Source organism: Plectropomus leopardus, chromosome 2, assembly GCF_008729295.1.
Source record: "Plectropomus leopardus isolate mb chromosome 2, YSFRI_Pleo_2.0, whole genome shotgun sequence".
Lineage (NCBI taxonomy): Eukaryota > Metazoa > Chordata > Actinopteri > Perciformes > Serranidae > Plectropomus > Plectropomus leopardus.
The window spans coordinates 1,142,995-1,166,366 of record NC_056464.1 but is presented as its reverse complement, the minus strand read 5'-3'; the positions used below and the strand labels follow the sequence as shown (position 1 = coordinate 1,166,366).

The 23,372-nt window shown below is 40.1% G+C and overlaps 1 protein-coding gene across 3 annotated transcripts in view; it reads right to left on the bottom strand.

The window, feature by feature from the left end:
* iqsec1b (IQ motif and Sec7 domain ArfGEF 1b) overlaps positions 1-23,372 on the bottom strand; it is a 268,783-nt gene that overhangs the window by 190,042 nt on the left and 55,369 nt on the right. Inside the window, exon 1 of one of the 3 annotated variants that reach the window (XM_042498095.1) lies at positions 12,819-12,856. The exons of the other annotated variants lie outside the window; for them this stretch is intronic. Within the exon in view, the coding sequence (XP_042354029.1) occupies positions 12,819-12,847 (29 nt within the window). The 5' untranslated portion in view covers positions 12,848-12,856. Of the gene's footprint in view, positions 1-12,818; positions 12,857-23,372 lie in introns of those variants that run through there. 3 annotated transcript variants of the gene reach the window in all.

Here is a 23,372-nt window from a genome sequence, read left to right as displayed (position 1 = left end):
CAAATCCCAGGGACAAAACACCCCCACCTCTTTACTTCTTCCTGATAGATGAGTTGTGTGTACTTCCGTCAGTTATGTAACACAGAGACCGCCATGTGCTGTGCTGGTTTAAGCGATTTTGCTTTATATAATGTGAAAATCCAAATCTTCCTCATTTCACTAGATACACTGCATGGTGTTCCTGACTCTATAAGCATGCCTGCTCATGGTATTACTTAACAAAGAGAGGGACATGCAGTGTTTGTCTCATGTTGGATATCCTAACATGCCCTTGTTTCTGCACAAACAGCGTAAGAGGGCATTACCCAGTCCTGATAGGTTCATAAAGTTGTCATGCACTGATTATGTCAAGATCCAACCATTATTTTTTCCCAAAAAGAAAATTAAAAGATGACGCACAAGTGGTGATCTGAGAGAATTAAACATTGCCCAAAAATATCATGTTGACAGAATCCAATTAACCTTTGCAGCTCCAGTGTGAGGTCTTTGGTAATCAGCTTGGCTACAGCACTCTTTCCTCTATCATTCTCTCTATCTCCTTTCTCTAATCAGCATCATATCAGTGGAGTCTAGTGGGGGAGATATGTCTTAGCTCAAGTACTAAAAACAAAGATTTTATTGCTAAGGGTGCCCACTGCTCAGCTCATCACATATAATGAGGCTTGTGTACATAAACAGAGCTACCTCACAATTAATTATTGCAGTTTATCACACCTTTGAGTGCTGAGATCTGTGTTACAGGGAAGGCTTTGTGATAAACTGGGTTACTTTGTTGTGCCGTGCATTCCTGCCACCACTACCACAGGCGTTGTACCACTTTTGATCTGCTTCCTAGTACGTTCATGGCCTATATCTCCTTATCCCCTAAGAGCAGATAAAGGAATGGAGAAACAAACACAAGCCTTGTAACACAAAGCATAATAAGGAATGTGGTCCCATCTGGCTCTAACACTCTAGGCTAACATACTGGAAGGGAACGCTGAACAAAATTTGTACTAGGTATCCTTCAGTGTTGCGATTGATGTTCCGGGATGCACATGGTGGGATGATGCTGCATGTGGTTATGTGCAGGCAACAAAAACACGTGGTAACCAATGCCCGGACATAAACAAACGTACATGCTGCCATGGATGGTTAGGATTAGCAGAGGGACACTCAGGGTAAGATGTAAAACAAAAAAAAAACATCACATTCAGATGAGACACATTCAGATGAGAATGAGATGAGAATGAGATTGTCACTGGCAGCATTTCAACTTGACACCGTTAGGTGGCATATCATGTGGATTGCACCAGGTTTAGTATGGTGCTCTCAAATGACGCTGCCCATCCAAGTATCATGCTGCCATAACCGGTTCTGTCTGGTCGCCTTTTCAGCTGACGATGTCCACCAGCTTATCATGTGACGGGGAAGACGACTTTAGGCATCAGGATCTCACAAAAGCACTGCAAAAGTTGTAGCATTTGAGTTCTTTGGAATGAAAGCAGGCTGGAACTACAAAGCACAATAAAGTGCTTCTGTCTGCCTAAACCTAACCCCCTGTGCCTTTGAAGCCAAATTCTACCCATATGCTTTTGTTGACGCCCTGGTGTTGGTTGTCATGTTCTTTTGTTTCCTAAGCATAACCATGTGCTTTTGTTGCATCATTTTATTATGCAATATGCCGGAATGTCAACTGCAGACACAGAGTGTAATATGTAGATGTAGATGAGAACTCCACTGACAAAGCAGCTATATGTGACGACTTGGGATGAGAACATGTTGGTTATCCAAGGTCTCAGCCACCTCAGAGTTGAGAACTGCCTTGAGACCCTTTAAAGTCAGTGAAAGATTGTGACTTTAGCAAAATACCGAAGTTAACACATCCTTTCTCAGTAATTAACCAAGGACACAATCTCCTAAAAATTATTTCCCTGACCTCCCTGAAGAATGTGTTTTGTGTTGCCTAAATAACTGTAACACAACATAACCAGTAAAATGTTAATCATGCTTTAGATGCCAGAAGCAGACAATGAAGGAAAACTAATGAAATTTGCTGACAGTGAATATTTTCTTAGTTTAGTATGAACATTTTGCCTTGGCAGTGAATAGTTTGCAGGTGTGTTGGAAATTCTCCTTGTTGGGCCAATTATGATCATTTATTATGTTAATTTTTTTATGAAACAGAGCTGCCAGATGTTCTTCAATTATCACCATGACTGACATAGACAGCAATTCTGGCAATGTTCTGTTTTAGGCTTATCAACGAAATAGCAAATATTTCAGACACTATTTGTCTTCACATATTACATGAACGCTTAACTGAACTTTATCTTTAAGCTTGAAGAAGTCATTGCAGCATAAATCCTGGACTGTCATACAGGAGCAAGGTGTTCCCTTCCTGTGTGAATGTGATGTTTTTTTTCTATGCCTTACCATGTGCCTCCTTCCCCTAATCCTAATCATCTGTGGAAACGTGTTTGTTGACGTCCATGTGAATTGGTTTCCATGTGCTGGTGATGCCTAAACATTATCAAGTGTAGAATAATCCCACCGTGTGCTTGTGTTAACATCATGGTAGCAGCATCTCAGAATTAAGTAGTAGACACAGAAGAATACTGAAAACATAATTTGTTGAAACAGAGATCTACTGCAAAGCTGCAACAAGTGACGACTTGGGATGCGAACATGCAGGTAAAAAAGTCTGTGTTCTGGTCTTTATCAACTCCTCACCAGCTAGTCTCTGACCTTGTCCACCATTTGGTGTTGGGTAGCATTAAATGTTTTTATCAGACCGAAAAAAAGATGAAAAAAGATTCCTGCTGTGGCTGGAAACCAATTGATAAGAGCAGAATTAGTGGACTGTTTAACTCAAACAGAGCTAAAAAAAAAAAAGAAGGGTAAAACGCTCTGAGTGACACAACCATAGATAGCTCCATCCTAGTCTCTGGGTAACTTGAATATCAAGGATGTCAACGTCTTTTACAAACAAAGGGCAAATGTTTCTGTGACTGTGTGGTAAAACAATTAAAGATCAGCATATTGAGGCTGAAAAGCTGGTGCTCAGTTTATTATGTTGTTGAAGAAAACAACATGCAGAGGTTCCAAACCACAGCATGTAAAAACATTGAAGGTTTTGGAATACTAAACCATTTGACTGCAGGTCATATTCACATGCATTATTAGTGAGTGTTGCCATTCAACCTTCCCAACAAAGGCAACAAACAAAATTAGGATTTGTTACTTGGGGCTCTCATTAAATTGCCATGAAGAGGTAGCAGGGGTTTTGGACAGCCTTATGAGAAAGCACTGAGAGAGGGAACAAAAGCAAAATGTCAACATCAAAATGAATGAATAACGAATTTCCATACAGTGCATTACAGCTATTATGTGAGACTATCTGTCTTGTTGAGTAATGTCACAACGAAATTATTAATTAACGAGAATTATACTGGTGTAGTAGCATTAAGGAGTGCGGCTGCATTGCTATGGTGATGACAAGCTTGGATAAGACTGAAGGCATTACTCACGAAATCATTTCTTTACATGTTGTAAACTAGAAATACCCACCATGCGGTCGTATGCCTTAAGTCAAGTTGCACTTACAGATTACATCCATGTCTGTAAAAACACAAATGCTTCGCATTTATCTTCCTATGGCAGCACAGAAGATTTCTACAATCAGCACAGCTTACAGATTAGTGTCACCATTTCAGTATCTGTCCAAATGTGTCCCCTTCTGGTCCTGACTTATGATGCTGAGTAATGGATAGAAAAGTGTTTTTGCAGAACATTATGATGTTACAGTTGACCTTTGACCTCTTGGACATAAAATTTCAGCACTTCATTATATCCTGTTAGTCATTTTTTACATTGTTGGTCATGAATTCTTGAGTTATGATCAAAAACATGTTTTATGAGGTCACCTTGACCTTGACCTTTGACAACCAGATTCTTATAAATTCATACATGAGTCAATTGAACATTTGTGCCAAATTTGAAGATGTTCCCTGAGTTTTTATTTTTATTTTGAGATATTGCTTCACAAGAATGGCCAGACGGACAGATGGGCAGACAAATGGACAGATGTATGAAAGTCCGTACGTACAGGCGGCGACCTAAAAACATACATGTCTCTGGCTTTGGCTGTCACTGGTGTGGAGGCATAACAAGGTAGCTTTGGTTTAAGCTTAACTGCTTCTTTATGTCTGAAAACAGTGGGACAGATACCTCACTACCTCCTGCTTAGGATAAAACCACAAGATATCAGCTGATATGAACACAGTGAAAACCTAAATGAATGAAGTGCAACAAAATGGCAATTGAGTGTGATTATCAAGCCAGATACCAGCTGCTTCATTCAGTCACTGACAATCACTTGTTCATTCTTTAGCTGTTCAAATCTTACAGCACTTCAACCATAACCTGACCTGACACGTATACTTATATTGTAGCTTGCTTTCTTCTTTTGCCTTGAAACTTTGGTTGACGTCTTTTGTTAACTTCACTGAGATTTATCTTGATCTGTGTTTATTAAAGGGGGATTATTTCTTCCAACAGAATCCCCAAAACTGCTCATATTCTGTCATATCTCCCAAAAAGTCCAGAGCTTTTTCACTAAATCTAGCTGCATAAATATTTGCTTTGTCCATGCCTTTAAAAAAATTGTTCACACTGAGATGTCACAATGTAAATGTTGCAGTGTTAAATTAAGCCCAGGTGTGATGGTAAACGATTAACCTCTCAGCTGCTAGCTCAGAAAAAACAGTTTTCTCTGAGTATGTTGCTTTTTCTTTTGTATAGCTTATTTGCTAACATAATAGTAATAGTAATAATAATAATAATAATAATAAAAGAAAGCACTGGTGGCAAATTACCACCACTCACCAGTAGCCAAATATCTAAATGCAGCTTGTGCATTAGTGCACCCTTTGGCAGGAAACCTGTGGCCAGATGCATTAGCAATCTGTACGCACAAAAACCACGTGTATGCTTTTTCCCACACATAAAGTGGTATTTATAAAGGAGGAGTGTGTGATGAGAATGTGAGCACCTCACACACTCCTCAGAGCAGGAGACACACAGTTGTAGCTGAGGGAGCTGCAGGTGAGATGATAAGAAGAAGATTGAATATAAGTTAAGAGACAGAAAACATTATTTTAAGGTTGTTTTTTCATTCCATTTTAATTGATTGTTTTATTTATTTATTTATTTTTTGCAGCTTACACAGCGTTCTGTAAAAAAAGGTGAATTTATAAAGTTAAATTTTAAGTATTCAGCAATATTTTTATTTACATTCATCCCCCTGTTTATAAGTATTTAATTTCATTATGTGGAGCATTCTGTAGTTAGTTTCCACAAGCACAGTTTGCAGAAATGTGATGAATTAGTGATAGAGTCGCTACAAATATCCATAGCTGTGTGTAATGAAGGCTGCTCTGTTGGAGACCCTCGCTGATCCAACACAGCCGTGAAATGTCTCTTTCTTTACTGTATTACTCACTGACTGGTGTAATGATGGTGGAGTTCAGGGTGTTTTTATGTCCATTTGTATTGAACTGTGGGTGTGGAAATGAGGCTTGTGCCCGTGTGCTCAGTGCCACAAAGATTGAGATTCATGAAACAGAATCAGGCGTACACACAGCTTAATAAGTCTGACCAAAAGAATGCATCTGCATGTTTCTGCCTCTGTGTGCACACAGTTTTTGACCGTGAATCTACAGTTTTATGCATCTGGCCCCTGCAGTTCCACCATTGTGATAGTGTGCTGTATATTAAAAACCTAGTTGGCCGCTAAAACTTTTTGAATGGCAAGTAGATTTTTTGACTTGCTAACTTCTGTAGCAGATCGCCAAAAAAAAATTGCTCTCAGCAGGGTGACTCCTGTGAATCTGAAGCTCCACTCTGTAGTCATCAGTATGCTGTCCTACTCTTTCATCAAAACACTACTACAATAAAAAATGCCATTGTCCAGGAGCTCTCAGGAAGACACTGCTGACACAATTGAGTGTGGGTGTCTCACACAGGGGTCAGTGGAGGAGAAGTGAAGTGGAACAGTGCAGCTAACAGTTATCTCTGTGGAGCTGAGGGTGATTACTCCCAGCTACCACACACAGAGCGCGCACACTGTCTGCTGCTACAGCAGGGCTACTGTTTAGAGCTGAGGTAATTCTGTCTCTCTAGCACCATAAAATTCTGTCTGTTATTTCTCTGAAGGCTGTTACAACAGCTTCAACATCCCCGCAAAGTATAAGCTCATGAGAGTTTATCCTTGACCCGATAAAAAGAGAGAGGCTTTACTCTTTCAACAATTCAATCCTGTAATTCTTTTCCATTTCATAGGGTGATGAAATCTTCTTCAACTATAGTTTTACAGTGCCAGCATCTTCACAGAATGATGCTCTCTGCACAAGGCCTTAAGTATGGCTGAATAAATGTAATATCACAGACACTTCTAAATGACTACAGATATACCTTATCAAGCCAATATTATACATAGATCAATACGGTGTCTTTAAAAAAATCCATTAAAGGGGCAGTATTTTGTGTCATGGGTTCCTTAAAAATCCTTTTCGACATGAAAATGTACATAAATTCCATAAAGAGAAGCCCTGTGCAAAGCCTGCTATCTGACTGATATGTTGTTAAACTGGTGTTCCTCCAGCTTTCCATTCATCACTGATAAGTCCACTTTTATCTACAATCAGAACTGCAGTCACGTGCTGCTGCAGCCCTGTCCAGCTCCAGCATAAATCACTGTGATGGAAGTGTTGTGCTGTCCTGTGATTGACTTGAAAAGAACGAGGTGTCCACAGTGTCTAACTCCAGCGTCTCCCAGGGATGGGCCTTCAGTTTATCTCTACTCTGACATCTCACTCAGTCTCAGGACACAGAGCAGTGAGGTGGTCAGAAACACTCAGAGTCAGTCTGCCTGCTAAGGCAGGGCTGGGCTTGATAGTTTTGCTGACTGAAATGGATTTGCAGATTCAGATCCCAGTGTTCCTTTTCATTATGAGGACTTCCTTTCCAGCTGGCATTAACACCTGGGTGACTGGACTGCAATCATAGAAAAAAAACATCAAACACAGGTGGAAATGAACCCAAGATGCATTAAAGAGTCGATTATGCAAACTACCGGGAGAGATGGTCAGAGATGCATTGGCCTACAATCACAACAAACTCTGATGCAGTGCATTTTGCCTCCAGTTATTAAAAGCAAAAACAACCTGAAATACAACTCTGCATGCAGATCAACCATAGGGGCACAAGAACTGTCCTGGACAGAAACATTTTCTAAAACTGCAAGATCCTGTACAGTCTGTTCAAGCAAGGCTGAATGTGGTTACCACAGACACATTAATAACAGACACATGAACTGCAGACACAGTCAGCCCACTCTCATTCCAAAGTCATCAAGTACCGCTGATTTGTCAGTGCTTTCATACTAAGATCCTGACGTCAGCTGTGGCCGGATGGAACAGGTCACAGTATTGTCATACACCAGCCAACAGCCAGACAGCACCTGCTGTGGTGGCATGATACACAGATGAGCAGCATCACTTGAAAAACGCAGCCCAATGAAACCTCTCACATCTGCATGAAATGCATCAGGATGGAGTCAGGTTGAAATGCTGCAGTAACAACATAATATAAGGAGAGTGAGGGCGCCTATAAAGTGGGCATGAAAGGAAGTGGATGGATCAAACAAACACAAGACTTCATGCAGGAGTTAGGTGTTCACTTCCTGTCTGAATTTGATGTTTTTTTTCTACACCTAACCATGTGCCTTAGTTGACGTCCCGTTGTTGCTTGCCATGTGCTTTATTTGCTGAAACCACGTGTTGTGTTTAACCCCGACATATGCATTTGTTGATATCATGGTAGTGCTATCCCAGAACATAAAGAGTAAATGCGCAGGGATACCTAGAGTGTAATACATAGATGTGGAAGTCCACTGCAATGCGACAACATGTGACAACTTGGCATGAGAATGTGTTGACAAGACTCTGTTCTCTCTGCTCTGAGGACAGAGCAATTTTGCTGTTCTGTCCATTTATTCCAAAGGATGCATGAAGGAAAAAAGGAAAACGAAAAAACTTCCTGCTTGTGTCAGGACATCTGTGTGATCCGTCTCCATCTGTAAATCCAGACTTTAGATCTGTCTTTTGAACACACCCTACTGCCTATAATAACGGTCAGCTGTGTAATTATTATTCTCTTATCACTTGCATCTCCTGTGTCATTGTAATTACTCCTGGTGTCTTTCTCTGTGATACACATTTTGATCCATTGTAGCTTTTATGCTGCATTTTTCTTAAGTTTTGATATCACTGTGTTCAGACAGGGTTGCACAGTGTCTGCTGAACTGGCTTATGATAATGACCACAGATACACATCGCCGACTAGAAAACCACCTGCCTTATAAAGAGTGGCACAATGGTCAGCACAAGGACTAAGACAAGGACAGCGACACAAGGACAGAGCACCACAACGTGTGTGCGAGTGTCTTTGAGAGATAGAATGACAGAAAATGTGACATTTCTACACCAGTGAATTTAAACCAACAAAACCTGCAGTCAGTTGAGGAGATGTGAGCAGCTACTGATCAATAATGCTGCAAACTTAAGTCACTCAAAAAGATACTGCTTTGGCCATCTGGCAGCCTAAAGTTAATCAGTTAGATGAAACAGAATTGTTACTTTTTAAGCCCACAATGAATTCCATTAGCACCCAACCCAAGTCCTGTTGTTGGGAAGGAGGGACAGATAAATGGACAGACAGGAAAACAGGGGGTTTGGCTCAGTGGTCCATAACTGAATGCCATCTGTGATGGACAAACTCTATTTTAAGCAATGTTCTTTGTGACATACAATGTTCCAATATGGCAGCCAATACTGGATACTTGAACTGCAGCAGTCAAATAATGTCAAATAACCCATCTGTTTTAAGCCATGAATATTTCGATCACTTCTCCAAAGAAGAAAAACAAGGTCATGTGAACAAAATCCAAGTTTTGGGCACCTGCGATCCATATACAACAGCAGCCAGTCTTTCAATCACTGAAATGGTGATGTCTTTGCCAGACCTCCACCATGGAGATGATAACATGAATAAATCTGTGGAGAAACGCTCCCCTCACACTGCTGCCAGGATAGAAATGTACAGTCCAGTCCAGAGAGTACAGGCAGTTTGCACAGATATTTTGGGTGGATCAGTAATGATTCTGGTTGGGAGGTAAAGGATATTGAGAAAGGACATTTTTCATCAACGCAAAGGTGAGTGACAATTAGCTAATGTTAGCTAGCTGCACCAAAAGTTGATCTACGGGTTGTTAGTTTCAGGGTCACTATAGTCAGTGTTCTAATGCAGTAGTTAAAATGTTTTAAAATTTTCGTTAGGTTAACACAATAATCTATGACATGAATCTCATAAAACTCTTTTCCAGTGTCCGGTAAAGGAGTGAAGAGGTCTTAACAGGGTTAAGCATAATAGAGGAACAGCTACATTTTTATATCAGTCAGTCTTTTTACGAAAAAATTGTCGTGTGTGTGTGTGTGTGTGTGTGTGTGTGTGTGTGTGTGTGTGTGTGTGTGTTTGGATGGTCATTCAATGCATACTCTGGATGTTTGTCTGTGAACACAGTGCAAGTGAATCTAATCATAATCAGCAGTTTGAGTTGCACTGTGAATAGATGATGAGTTGATCCGGTCAGAGCTGATGAGATTGATGGATGAGAAGAGAAGCAGAGTGAGTGAATGCAAACTTTTAGACCCAGCACAATGAAAGGTTACGTTTCACTTCACTGCTGCCCCGTCTGAGCCAACAGTTCACTCTGCACTTTGAGAGTGTGGTGTAATGAATAACTGAGCAGCCAACCACAAATAAATGAATGCATAGGAAACCCTGGGAAACCCTTCAAGTGAACTCCTCACAGTTTGGATTTGTCACATACCACAAACTTCTTACACCCTTCAGTTTAGTCGTGTGATAAAAAAGGAGAAAGGAATACAGTCAAAATGCGGCATGTGGTTTGAGCAGAAGGCAGGAAAGGTGACTGCATCAGATACACGAGCAGCCTGAAGAACCAGACATCTCCATGAAGATATCCAGTGGACTACATCAACCCACACAACACCCCACCCTCTCACAAATATCACATCTATTTTACACTGGATGAAAGTGGCACACAGAAAAGTGGAACTCAGGATTCACAAATAGGCCAAAAGCTAGCACAAAGAGGATAGGGTGCTGAAACCACAGCAATGTGCAGAAAAAATTTTATACAATCTTTGCTGCCTGACAAAGAGCACAACCTCCAAATACATTGCTATTCAAGTCGTCTGTGTGTTGATTTAAGGAATTGTGTTCAAGCCTGCATTGTTTGAAAGATGGGTATTTTTAAGTCTGAATTAAAAACTTTTCTGCATGTTGCACCATGGTTTCCCTCTCCATTTCATTTATGAGTTACATCCCCTTGCCTGGTATAAACAATGGATCAAGATAAATTACACATCTGCTCACAGGCGCAGCGCTCCTGTGACATGAGCGGTGTACACTGCTGTGGTTTTTATTTATCACTTTCATTTGATACTTGAGTCTTACAACCTCTGTTTGTTTTCACATGGGGCACTGAACACGAGGAAAGGTAGTTAACCCTTTGAAACTTAGGCAGATTGGCTTAATTTCTTTCCAAAACATGGGAAGAGGGCACCGAGCAACTTGAAAAGGCCCAAATATTTGCAAGTGTAAGAAAATTATTTTAAAAAAGTATACACAACAAAAAAGTAAAAAGTAAAAAACAAAAAATAAAAAATAAAAAATAAAAACATGACCTGGAAGAAAATTCTTAAAAAGTAATAATACTTCTGTGGCATATACGGTTCTGTGCAAAAGTTTTAGGCAGGTGTGAAAAAATAGTATAAATTAAGAATTCTTTCAAAAATGTTAGTGTTAATAGTTTATTTTCATCAAATAACAAAATGTAGTGAATGAACAGAAGAGAAATCTAAATCAAATCAATATTTGGTGTGAGCACCCTTTGCTTTCAAAACAGCATCAATTCTTCTAGGTACACTTGCACACAGTTTTTGAAGGAACTAACCACAGATCTTCTGTGGATGTAGGCTTCCTCTAATCCTTCTGTCATGTAATCACAGACAGACTCAGTTATGTTGAGATCGGGGCTCTGTGGTAGCCATCCCATCACTTCTAGGACTTCTTGTTCTTCTTTACGCTGAAGATAGTTAGAATGATATTGACTGTATGATTGGGGTCGTTGTCCTGCTGCAGAATAAATTTGGTGCCAATCATAAGCCTCCCTGATGGTATTGCATGATGGATAAGTATCTGCCTGTCTTTCTCAGCATTGAGGACACCATTAATCCTGACCAAATCTCCAACTCCATTTGCAGAAATGCAGCCCCAAACTTGCAAGGAATCTCCACCATGCTTCACTGTTGCCTGCAGACACTCATTACTGTACTGCTCTCCAGCGGAACAAACTGCCTTCTGCAACAGCCAAATATTTCAAATTTTGACTCATCAGTTCAGAGCACCTGCTGCCAGTTTTCTGCACCCCAGTTCCTATGTTTTCGTGCATAGTTGAGTCACTTGGCCTTGTTTCCATGTTGGAGGTATGGTTTTTTGGCTACAACTCTTCCATGAAGACCACTTCTGGCCAGACTTCTCTGGCCAGTAGATGGGTGTACCTGGGTCCCACTGGTTTCTGCCAGTTCTGAGCTGGCACTGCTGGATATCTTCTGATTTCAAAGATAAATAAGCTTGATGTGTTTTTCATCTGCTGCACTTACGTTGCCCGTTTCTTTGTGCTTCTTCAAAAGAGCTTCAACAGCACATCTTTAAACTCCAGTATGCTTTGAAATCTTTGTCTGGGAGAGCCATTGTGTATGACCTGTGACATGAAACTGTCTTCCACAACCTCATCTTGGTAGCAGAGTTTGGCTGTTCCTCACCAAGTGTTAAGCGTCCTACACAGCTGTTTATGTTTCAGTTGATGACTGTGTTTCAACCTATATGTGAAATTGATGATCATTAGCGCCTGTTTGGTATAATTGGTTGATCATATACCTGACTATAATCCTACAAACTCCCTGACTTTGTGCAAGTTTACCTATAAGAATTGATGCTGGTTTGAAGGCAAAGGGTAGTAAGACCAATGTTGATTTGAATTTGATTTTGATTTTTCTTTTGTTCGCTCACTTTGCATTTTGTAAATTGATAAAAATAAACAATTATTATTTATATTTTTGAAAGAATTCTTAATTTACAGCATTTTTTTTACTGTATATATATGTGTATGTGTGTGTGTGTGTGTGTGTGTGTGTGTGTGTGTGCACGCACGTGTGCATGCGTGCATCTTTTTACTGAACAGTCTCCTTAACCCTTTGGCCCTTTAAAACTGTAGCAATTTGGCTTGACCTCTTTCAAAATAAAAACAAAACATAGTAACAAAGCAAGAGGTAACCCAAAAAGTCATAATAAACTACTTGAAACTAAACTACTTGAAACTTGACAAAAAACACACAAAAAACATGGAAATTATCTGAAAAAACATGCTTAAAAAATAATGATAATTATGTAAAATAATTGTATACATGTAATTAATAACTATATGTAATAATAATCATAATAATGATTTGATAATCACAAATATAGTTTTCAGGACATTTTTTCCAAACTTCTTTTTAAACATTTCTAAATCAACTTATTTCTTTCAATTTTTGGGAATAATTCTTGCCAAGTTGCTCATTGACTTTTCCTCCATGTTTTCAAAAGAAACAAACCAAATTTTCTCAGGATTCAAACAACACAACACCAACCTTCCTGTCCGGCAGAGAGGGCTGGTCATCAAGCCTGAACACCCGTGGTTCGGGGCCGCCTCAGACAGCAAATGAACATGTGACTGCCACGAGATGGGTGTGTTGTTGGTGAAGGCGCCCAGCAGTCTCAGAGTGGCACTTTAATGGAGAAAAGCAAACAGGATGGCAAGTTTTGTCTTCAATAGAAGGAAGGTAAACCTTTAATTAAGAAAGACCATCTGACACCAGCAAGCTGCTGCCATGGTGCTGTCTGTGAACCAGGGACAGGAAGCACAGAGGATATCCACACTGAGAGTATTCTGGCTGACTCTAACTTTTTTTGGAAACCATGTGTGAAAATGTTCACACAATTATCCAGAAATGTGTGATTCCAGAGCTTGAAGCCAAAGTGTTTACAGCCTCTTTTTTAATCATTTAAAGGCACGGCCCTAACTGTGGGGTGGCTGTCCTTCATTATAAAGACAGACAATACATTAATAGATGTTTTTAAAGCTTGATACCTATCACTTAATGCAGCAACTGTATGCGGGAAATAAACTGAAGAGAGTGAACAGAAAACAACTCAACTTCTAAATGAGCACATGCATGACATATTTAAGCATAACACCAAAATTACTTCCATGTGACCATCAGTAAAACACCACCATATACATTGTTGTGTCTCTTAAAAGTGTAATTCCAAGGTAACCAAGTTCCGTAAAGTTCGGGATGCTGAACATGTCTGTAGCACCTAATACAATTACCTGAAGATGGGCCAAGGCCCAAAATTCGCATACTTGTTCATGTTTTTTAAATGTTTAGATCCACTCTTTACTAAAAGTATATATCCTCCAAGAGAGACAATAAAAACAGTTGAAATAGTCAAAGTTGTCATACTGAAAGTTAATGTGTGTTGGATAGATATATGTTGTCATCTCATGCACTGAGAAACATTCCAAGTCAACGTTCCCGCTAAAAGTTGCTGGCAGTCGGCCCAGTGAATTAAATGATATTTTCTCAGTCTCCAGCTGCTGCTAGAGCCTGAAAAACATCCTATCATTTTATGATTAGAGTTTTCTAATGTATGAAAAACTTGTCACAGTATGAACAGTAGTCAAAGCAGCCACAGCTCAGCCCTGAACACACAGTGCTGACCAATCAACAGACTGCAGTGTTTAAAGCTCCACCTTATAGTACCGAATCAGTGTGCTATGTACCCCAAGCAGAGGGTTGACAAAAAATGGGAACAGTTCCCAAGGTACTGAATACCATCCACATATTTTCACAATGGAAATGCAAAAAATGCATTCTGAACTGAACTGAACTGAACTGAACAGACCTGACCTGAACTGAACTGAACTGACGTGCTTGGTGGAAACGCAGCTATACACACACACTACATGCTGGCTCTGCTATTCTAATTATGACTTATGCTGTTGAACTACACTACAGTGTACCTACAAACACACCTCAGAAAGCTGAGTCATCTCTGATTCACAAGTTGCAGATATCCACAACCACTCCCATAATCGCTGACGAAAAAGCAATTATCCTGAACTTCTAAATGCAATATATTATTGAATAACAGCTGATAACAATCAGAAGGGGGGGCTTATGGCTGACTTCACTAATGCTCTTGTTGCTGAATATGAACAAATACCTTTAGCCTGCAGTATATTCCCACGACGTATTAATATCCATTAATATCCATAATATACAACTATTTTGGAGTAAGATGTCGAATCACATATGGACACTGGGACACTGGTTTGGGTATCTACATTTGGCCATATAGGCCAGTTTATCTATCCATCTATCCATCCATTCCCAACACTTTATGCAGTCAACAGTGCATATAATCTGTTAGAGAGTAACTAAACCCTCCACTTGGCTTGAGTGGCTCCTCCGTGGAATGTGAATGTGTAAAACACGCCCAGTCATTCGATCGTACTTTGTACTCAAATGTCAAGAGTTGGACTTTAATCAATTAACAACACTTCTAAAAATCCATAAATATTGCTTTTCAAAAAAAAAAAAAAGCAGTCTGGTGGTTTAGTTATTCTGTAACTTGTTCTCTGTTTTGGCTCAAATTTGGAGCCAATAATTTCAAGATAAGAAATGTATTGCTGATACTGGCGTAAAACAGACAGTTTGAAGCTTTTAATGACTCTCCGCACAGCCCTGCCTCATCTCATCATGCCTGCTTCTCCTAATTTAATTCAGATCGAGTAAAAGGAGGAGATAAGTACCCATGACTGTGTCAGTGTATTGTGACCTCAAAACAAGATACGAGTCCCTGGTTGACAGCCCTGGAGACAGAATGAATGAGGAAAAGTTCAGGATCAGAGAGAAGACAGCCCTTGGATGATCTTGCTGCTTCCTGGAGAAAAACAGTAATCTTATCTGGACAGGGGGTGGTTGGTGGTTGGGTGGGTGGGGCTGACGGGGTGGTGACAGGTGAGGGTGCAAAGCATCGAAACTCCAGCAGGGTTCAGAGAAAGCTGATTTTGCTAGATGCCATGTGACTGAGAGTCATGTGGAGGGAAAAACAAGTCTACAGCATGTTTACAGGCAGAGGAATAAGATTACATGTGGAGAAATTTAGGTAGCACATACCTGACACTTCTGGAATTTTCACTTTGACAAAATGACGAAAACATTCATGAGGAGAGGTAGGGAACTTAAAGTGGAATACTGACCTACTTTAAAAAGGTTTCCATCTGTTTAATAGTCTGAATATTTTGCCCTGGTGATAGGAACCTCAGTCTTCAGTCTTAAAGTGAAAATCATCAAGCTGCACTTCTGTGCAGGTCAAAATGAGACATGAAACTGCATCGACAGCACAAAATTACATTTGGCTAAATAATCACCTCATACATAAGTGAAGGCAGTTCAGTGTAAAGCTAAGCTGCCAATTAAAGTAGTGAAAGTGCCTTCTTTGCTTTTCCAGACCAGCAGGTCAAGGACAGGACAGGAATTCAAAAAAGTTTCTATAACTACACATTTATTTTATAAGACTGCTGAACGTGCATTTATAAGCCCTTAAATAATGCACAAGGTTTACTTCAGCGGTATCTAGGCACTGTCAAAATATGCCTGATACCTTGGAGCTGTTTTAACCTACATCAAACTAAAACATCATGGAAAACCTGTTTCCCATAGCGCCACATTTCCTGCTAATCCTAATCTATCTCAGTGGATTTTTTGGAAATGAAATCAACAAGAGTTGCCAGATTCCTTTTCTCTATTTTTGTCACAGACCATCCGATTTTGTGGGAATCTGGCGTATAAACCTCAGCTTAAACTCAGGAAATTACAAGCTGAATAAAGCACAATTACCTATTTGGTGCTTTAACTTTGAGCGGATGTGTGTCCAGGCGTATGTGCTGACAGATGCCAGCATGACTGTGGGTCACCACAGCCTCTTTAAAATGCCATGTCTGAGCCCAGCAGTCACATAACCTCACAGATCCTTCAATTCACCAGAAAAACGAAGGTGGAAAATTCTATCCTCGAAAGGGCGGGAAGCACTGAGGGCAGCTGTCTGTGACGTCCATCAACTCCACTCAGGGAGACGGCAGGGACTCTACACCTTGAGAGCTGCTCCAACAGCAGCTAAATTGAATAAGCGGCAGTCAGCCTTTACAGGTTTGACAGACTCCTTCATTATGCCCAGGTCTTCCATAACTCAGAACATACAGTTAATAGGGCTCTTGTCTTTCCTCACTCTCCCTTCAGCACAAAGTGTCAGCTTTTTGGCTCCCGTTGCTCAATGCTCAACTAATGAGAGTGATCTATCAGCTATATCGAGTTCTATGCCAGGGCGGTGGGTGAATGAGACACTGGCACAGGGAGCACTCTGACACCTTCGTCCATGCTGTGTTTTTCCAGACGAAGCTACCAAAGCGAAACAAATCCTTTACTAATGGCATAATGGTCCCCCGCCTTTACAAAGCTGCTTTGATGAGACACTTGGAACTTCAGATGTTCCACTTTGTCACTACTGTTTTCAAATGACACAGAGCAAGCACAGAGAGGGGAACGCCGATGAGAAATAAGGAGGTTGGGGGGACATCACAAGGATTAAAGTAAGCAAGAACTGATGACAACAAGACGACGTGTCCAAAGGAAATCATAAGCTGTCAGTGTGAGACCAACAAAAAGATGAACCTGTCCTTTGTCAAAAGCAAAATCAATGGCTGATCGTAAACAATGGGAGCACAGGCGGAGAAGCTCGGACTAGAAGTTTCTTGTTTTGTCAGCAGCCACGGGAGGGAAGGAGAGCATTAGACTTCCCTGTAAACTCACTGACAAGCGGCACAGATGAGATAGTCACAGGCACAGTTGCAAAGATTAAGATGGCTGGCCTGATAGAAGCCAGTTAATGATATGATCTGAGGATGGGAGATAGCTGAGCTTTCTCTAGAATTTGGCTTCAGTTGTAAAGGACTGAAGTGCTGAGCCAGGGTTGTCAGAGCTGGGCAATGATGGCAGCAGCTCCACATGCATTATCCTGTGAGTGGGAGGAGACCACAGCACATAATGTGGTTACCATACATACTGAATGCTGCTGTCTCTGGAGGGTTGCTGTGTTTTAGGAGTTTATCAATATCACACTGCACTGTTTTACATTTTTCTCTCCAGTGGTATTACATTTAGTGTACCTCTATACTAGTACATTATATGCATAATGATAATAACATATAGGACCAAGGTTCACATTATGAAAAACAAAACCTGATGGGATCATGCATCTTGCAAAAGCATCACACACGTTTTACTTGTTAGAACCTACTGACATGATCATTTATCTGACTTTTTAAGTCATTTTCAAAGATTGCAAGTAAAATACTTACAGGTTAAATCAATCAAAAGACAAAACGAGGGCTGACTAAGAATTGTGTCAGTCAAATCAGATTTATCCATTGAAAATAAATATTTGATAATTCAGAGGGGTTTTTTTCTAAATAAAGTTTGAAGTTTGAAGGGGCCCAGAAGGATATTCATTGTGACAGTGGCATACATTTGATATAGTCATAGTAGTAAACATGGCATGAACAACTTTTTTTTTTGCCTCCACTGGATATCAAACAAAAGCTGTAAGCTGTAAACTCACCATTTCCAAGCAGAAGAGAGAAGATTCATCATCATCTGCTGAGACATTTGGTCAAATTTCAGAACATGTTCTAATCAGCTCATTCTTAAGTCTAAGTGGAAGCTTGTGCCACATTTTAGTAAGTTCCATAAAGGTCTTCTTGAGATACTGCATTCAAAATAACTAGATGTGAGGTTGCAAGAACCTTGACCTCTGACAACCAAATTTGAATCAGTTCAATGTTTAGTCCAACTGGAAGTTTGTGTGAAATTTGAAGAAATTCTCGATAGGGTATTCCTTTGATATCATAATCACAAGAATGGGATGGACAGACAGACAGCCCTAAAACACAAAATGCCTCCAGGCTCAGCTATGACAAGCATAAAAAGTACATTCTTAACTTTTCAGAAACAGTGTACCAATAAGATCAGAAAGTTGCAGGAAACTGTATTTTGCAAACTAGTTCTCAGTGATAGTAATTCCAAGGAACCTATGGCTGTCCACCTGCTCCACCTCAGTTCCACTGATGTAGACAGGGGTGTGTGTCTTTGCTCCTTCTTTCTAAAATCAACAATCAGCTCCTTGGTTTTACTGACGTGGAACAGTAGGTTGTTCTCTGTGCACCACTCTGCAAGACTGTTGATATCCTCCTGGTATGAACTCTCACCACCGATGATGGTGGTGTCATCCGCATACTTCACAATAGAGTTCTCCTGATGTTTGGGAATGCAGTCATGGGTAAACATACAGTGTGAGCAGGAGGGGGCTGAGTACACAGCCCTGGAGGGCTCCGGTGTTGAACACTAATGTAGAGGAGGTGAGACTGCCAATACAAACTCTCTGGGGTCTGCATGTGAGGAAGTCCAATATCCAGTTGCAGAGCGTTGTACTAAGGTCCAGAGTGTTCAGTTTTCCAATTAACTTCATGGGAGAGACTGTGTTGAATGCTGAGCTGAAGTCAACAAACAGCATCCCGATGTAGTTGTTCTTATTTTCCAGGTGAGTGTCCAGACTGGCAGGGATGTTGTCTTTGATGTGCTGGACAACCAGTTTCTCAAAGCACTTCATCAGGATGGGGGTAAGAGCCACAGGGCGGTAGTCATTAAGACTAGAAACAGCAGACTTTTTAGGTACAGGGACGGTGATGGCTGTCTTGAGGAAGTTGGGAATAGTCTCTTGTGAGAGTGAGATGTTGTGTGGAATGTTGTTGGGGCTGGCTGATGTATTTATATTCACTCTCAGCAGGGTTTTTCTCACATCTGCTGTGGTCACTGAGAGTGGCCGGTCATCTGGAGGCAGAGTAGACTTCACAGCTGAGTTGTTATTGAGGAGGTCACAGCGAGCATAAAATGTGTTTAGCTTGTCCGGTAGCGAGGCGTCCCATATGATGGGGACACTCCTGCTTTTGTAGCCTGTGACATTTTAAATCGCCTGCCACATACAGGATATTTGAATTGAAAGGGATTGCTCTTTGAAGCACTACAGCCCTCCGGTCCGTTCAAAACAACAAGAACAACTCATTTGGTCTTTGCAAATGGAAATGATTCACATTTTTTTGCATACAGAGTGAGGAAGTGAGATCCAATTACAATTATAGTCACTCGAAAAGTGGAGATGTATTCTAATCCCAGGCGTGAACACACTGACTTGAAGCTGTCTCCTCATGATCACATCACCAGAGACACATGATAGCACCGGGCAAAAACAGGGTCATTATCTAACTACTTGTGTTTCTTGCACTTTTTCAGTGATTTCAATGTGATGCTACATCTCAGTAGGCTAATTAGTTTGGGGAGAAAATTTGCATTATTACCAATGGGAATGCTGGTCGAAACTACCGTAATAAAATCCGCTGGATTAGCCAGAATTTTCTATGTAATCTTTCGTGATTGTTCAATATGTCTCTCTGCACAAAAACTAAGAACTTGAATGTATAATACATTTCAAAATACAATATATAATAGTATATTGAAGTGACAGATTTCAATATGCTATATTGAAATATCGTATATTGAAATATACAGATTTCAATATAAAACAGATGATCAACTTGATTATCAGGGCCGATACATTTTATTTTAATGATCGCTAAAATTAATTAATAGACTAAAATTAATTGATTAAAAAGTGCACAGAGTGCACAAGTGTGAGCATGGGAGGAACTTTTACTTTGTAAAACCTCAGGGAGCTATTTTTATTTATTCATTTTTTTAATTTAAATTTTCACTTGACTTAATAAAAAATAGCTGCTTGCTGTATTTGATGTTCAACATTTCAGTTTTGATTAGCTAAAAGCATTTAAACAACTGTGTTGTTAACATTTGTGTTGGATTTTGTTATATTCCAAATTATAAATACTGACAGAAAGATTTAATTTTTTATTGTAAATGCATATTAATTCCAAAATTTGGTTACTGGTCTCATTAATAATTGGTATCCGTATGGGCCCTGAGAAAGCTTTATTGCTTGACCCTTATATAACCATATGAGCAGTACAGTGGAGCAGATACAGGGAAAATCACTGAAGAGATTTTCCCACAATGAATTTATTTCTGCCCTCTAGTTTTGACTCACATATCAATACATCTGGTCCTGATGAACTAAAACAAAAAAAAGCCCAGATGAAGAGCAAAATGTCTGCTTGTTAAAAAAAAGCTGCAGAACCAGTATATTATGGCAAATGTGCCTCCATGCCAACTGGGCTCCAGCAGCTGTCAGTCCAATCATAGCAAGGATTAGTATAATTAACATTTTCTAGACCCCCAGAGTTTTTCAATCAACTGCAAAGTTTTAATAATCACAGATGAATGGGGCTGCAGGGAATTATGTGTCGCACTTGTTCAAACACTTCTCCTCAGTGCCTTAACCTTCCATCTGGAAACACACTTCATCTGGGTGAAAATTACCTACAGTCCATTCTCTGTTGATTTCAGGGGACAATAAAATGGAATGCAGACCGAAAAGCAATTGAGGCAAGTCTAAAATGAATGGATTCTGGGCCTAGCAGACAGAGTCACACACTTGGAGTAAATGTGGAGATTTCCCAGTAGCTGCAGAGGGAATGGCAGGTGTCTTGGACAGCAATGTGGGCAAACGAAAGACAGGCATGCTGTAATGAAATGGCAGGGGGCTGAAGCCAAGCCACCAATTAAATGATATGAGCCTGACAATAAGCGGTTTTCATTACATGACCTCAAGAAACCCACTGCAACTAAATTTAATCATCTCACAATGCACTGCGTATAAGAAACCTTCATGCTTTAACACTTTAAAAACAGATTACAATTCCCATTACAAGTTTCAGCTAGCAATTTCATAGATTTTTATATGGGCTGAGGTGTAAAAACTGGAGTGCTTTTCTGAGTTGAAATGATCATCTCAGTTTCATGTGCATCTGAACCAGGACAAGAAGAATGTATTTTAGCTTCAGAAAGTGTGAAAGCCAATAAATGCCATTTTAGTCATATTCTACAGCTGTTAAAATGCTGTTGCCCTCCTCTGTATGAGTCCTTTTGAGAGCAGAGAGGAAGCTTCCCCTGGCAGCTGTAAAGCAGGTTGTCTTGAGCCAAGTTTTCATTTTATTCTCTGTTCCTGTGTCAATTACATCTGTAGGTGTTTAACCAAATGAGGTAATGAAATTAACCTTTCACACACTGGGCAATACATCACATCCAAAGACTAACACGACAGGGAGGGTAGCAGGGTATGGCTCTCTGCAGCAGCTATGGACACCCATACAGTGCCATACAGACAGAGGACTCAGCACAAAAACAGAGTTAAAAAAAGAAAAGGTCTTTACTTCACAAGCAGGGTTCAGTACACAGGAAGTCAGTCTGAGAACAAGCTGAGGTATCCAATCATCAATCCATGAAATCATGGATGCTTCACACACATCTTCCCCCGGCAGCACAGAAGATCAGTGTCACCAATTCAGTATCTGACCATGTCTCCCCTTTCGCATCTGAGATATGACATTGACTAAAGGCTGTTAAAGTGTTTTTGCAGAACATTATGATGCCAGTTCACCTTTGACCTCCTTTTGACAGTGAGCTTACATGCCTTAAACTTCACCTCATAAAAACCTGTCTTTGTGTGCAACACAGAGATGCTGCAACAGCAGAGGAGGAGCAGAGAGAGTAGGGCTGGGCAGTAAACACGATACATCCTGTGACCATGATATGAGACCACATACTGTCTGAGATTTTGGACATCGTCATGTCATGATATGAAACGTGTTGTCTTTTCCTGATCTTAAAGATTGCAGTACTGTAAAGTGATGCAATTTTCGAAACTTATCAGACTGTTCTACTGGTACTAATTCTTGCACTCACCCACTTAAGTCATTAAATCCACATTACTGATAATCAAAAATCTCATTGTGTTAATTTTTTTGTTACAGTACAAACAGTCATCCCTAAAATATTCGGGATGAGTATTTGTTGGTGGGGTTGGTGGCAATGTATTAGGATTGAAACCTTTATGGCATTTTATATTGTGAATGCAGAACACTGTTTTGTTTTTCACATTTTTCGTGCAGCTAAAAAAAACAACATGTTATACATACATACCAAATACACGTATACTGGATAGACATACCCACAGCCTCACCACAGACAACAGGATTGGATCTCAGTGTTTTTTTTTCTTAAGATACATAAATATAACGCCCTCTATAGTAATGTAAATCCCTCATTGTCTAACATTCAACGTCAACATCTTGTCTCGAGAGAGGAGACGCAGCACATTCATAACCACTAAAATGTATTAATCGTTTTTGTATTTCCAAAAGGGCTAATGAAGTTCATCTAAGATTAAATTACTTTTGAAAGACAATGATGGCTGGTGGAGGAAGATTGATGCGGAGCAGAAGTAAATAGACCATTTAATGGCAGGTAATGTATAAAATTAGCCCCACACTGGCGTTAATTTGCTACCTGTATGATGAAATGAAAATGAACCATCAGTCTTATTAGACAATACTATCATTCCCCCTGTGAGCAGAGACCCAAACAGCAATACAGGCAGTCTGGTAGTCAGGTAGTGTACTGTGGTTGTGTGTGTTCTTGTAGGTGGCCATGATGTGCACAAAGTTCTGTGCAGAGGCTGCACTCAGGCTGAACTCTGTGGGTCAGCCTGGGCCAGACAAATATGTTCACAGAGTGGATGCTGCAAGTCATGAGTTGCTACTGAGGAAAAAAAGAACTCATGGAAAGCCAACTCCCATAACTCCTAATAAATAATAGCACAGATTTGAACAACTATCAACCAAGTTTGATTCATCTCCATTATCTTGCAGTGGTGGCAGAAACTCAAACCCTGGACAAATGAAACCAAAAAAAAAAAAAGATCTGTTTATCTTTGACCAAAAAGAAGAAAAAACAGCATACTTAAGGTCAACATACTGGCTTTTCCCAGAGCTTTCAACAACAGTTCATAGTTTTACAAGGAGAACTGTGGGCACAAAGGAAACTGACTGTGGT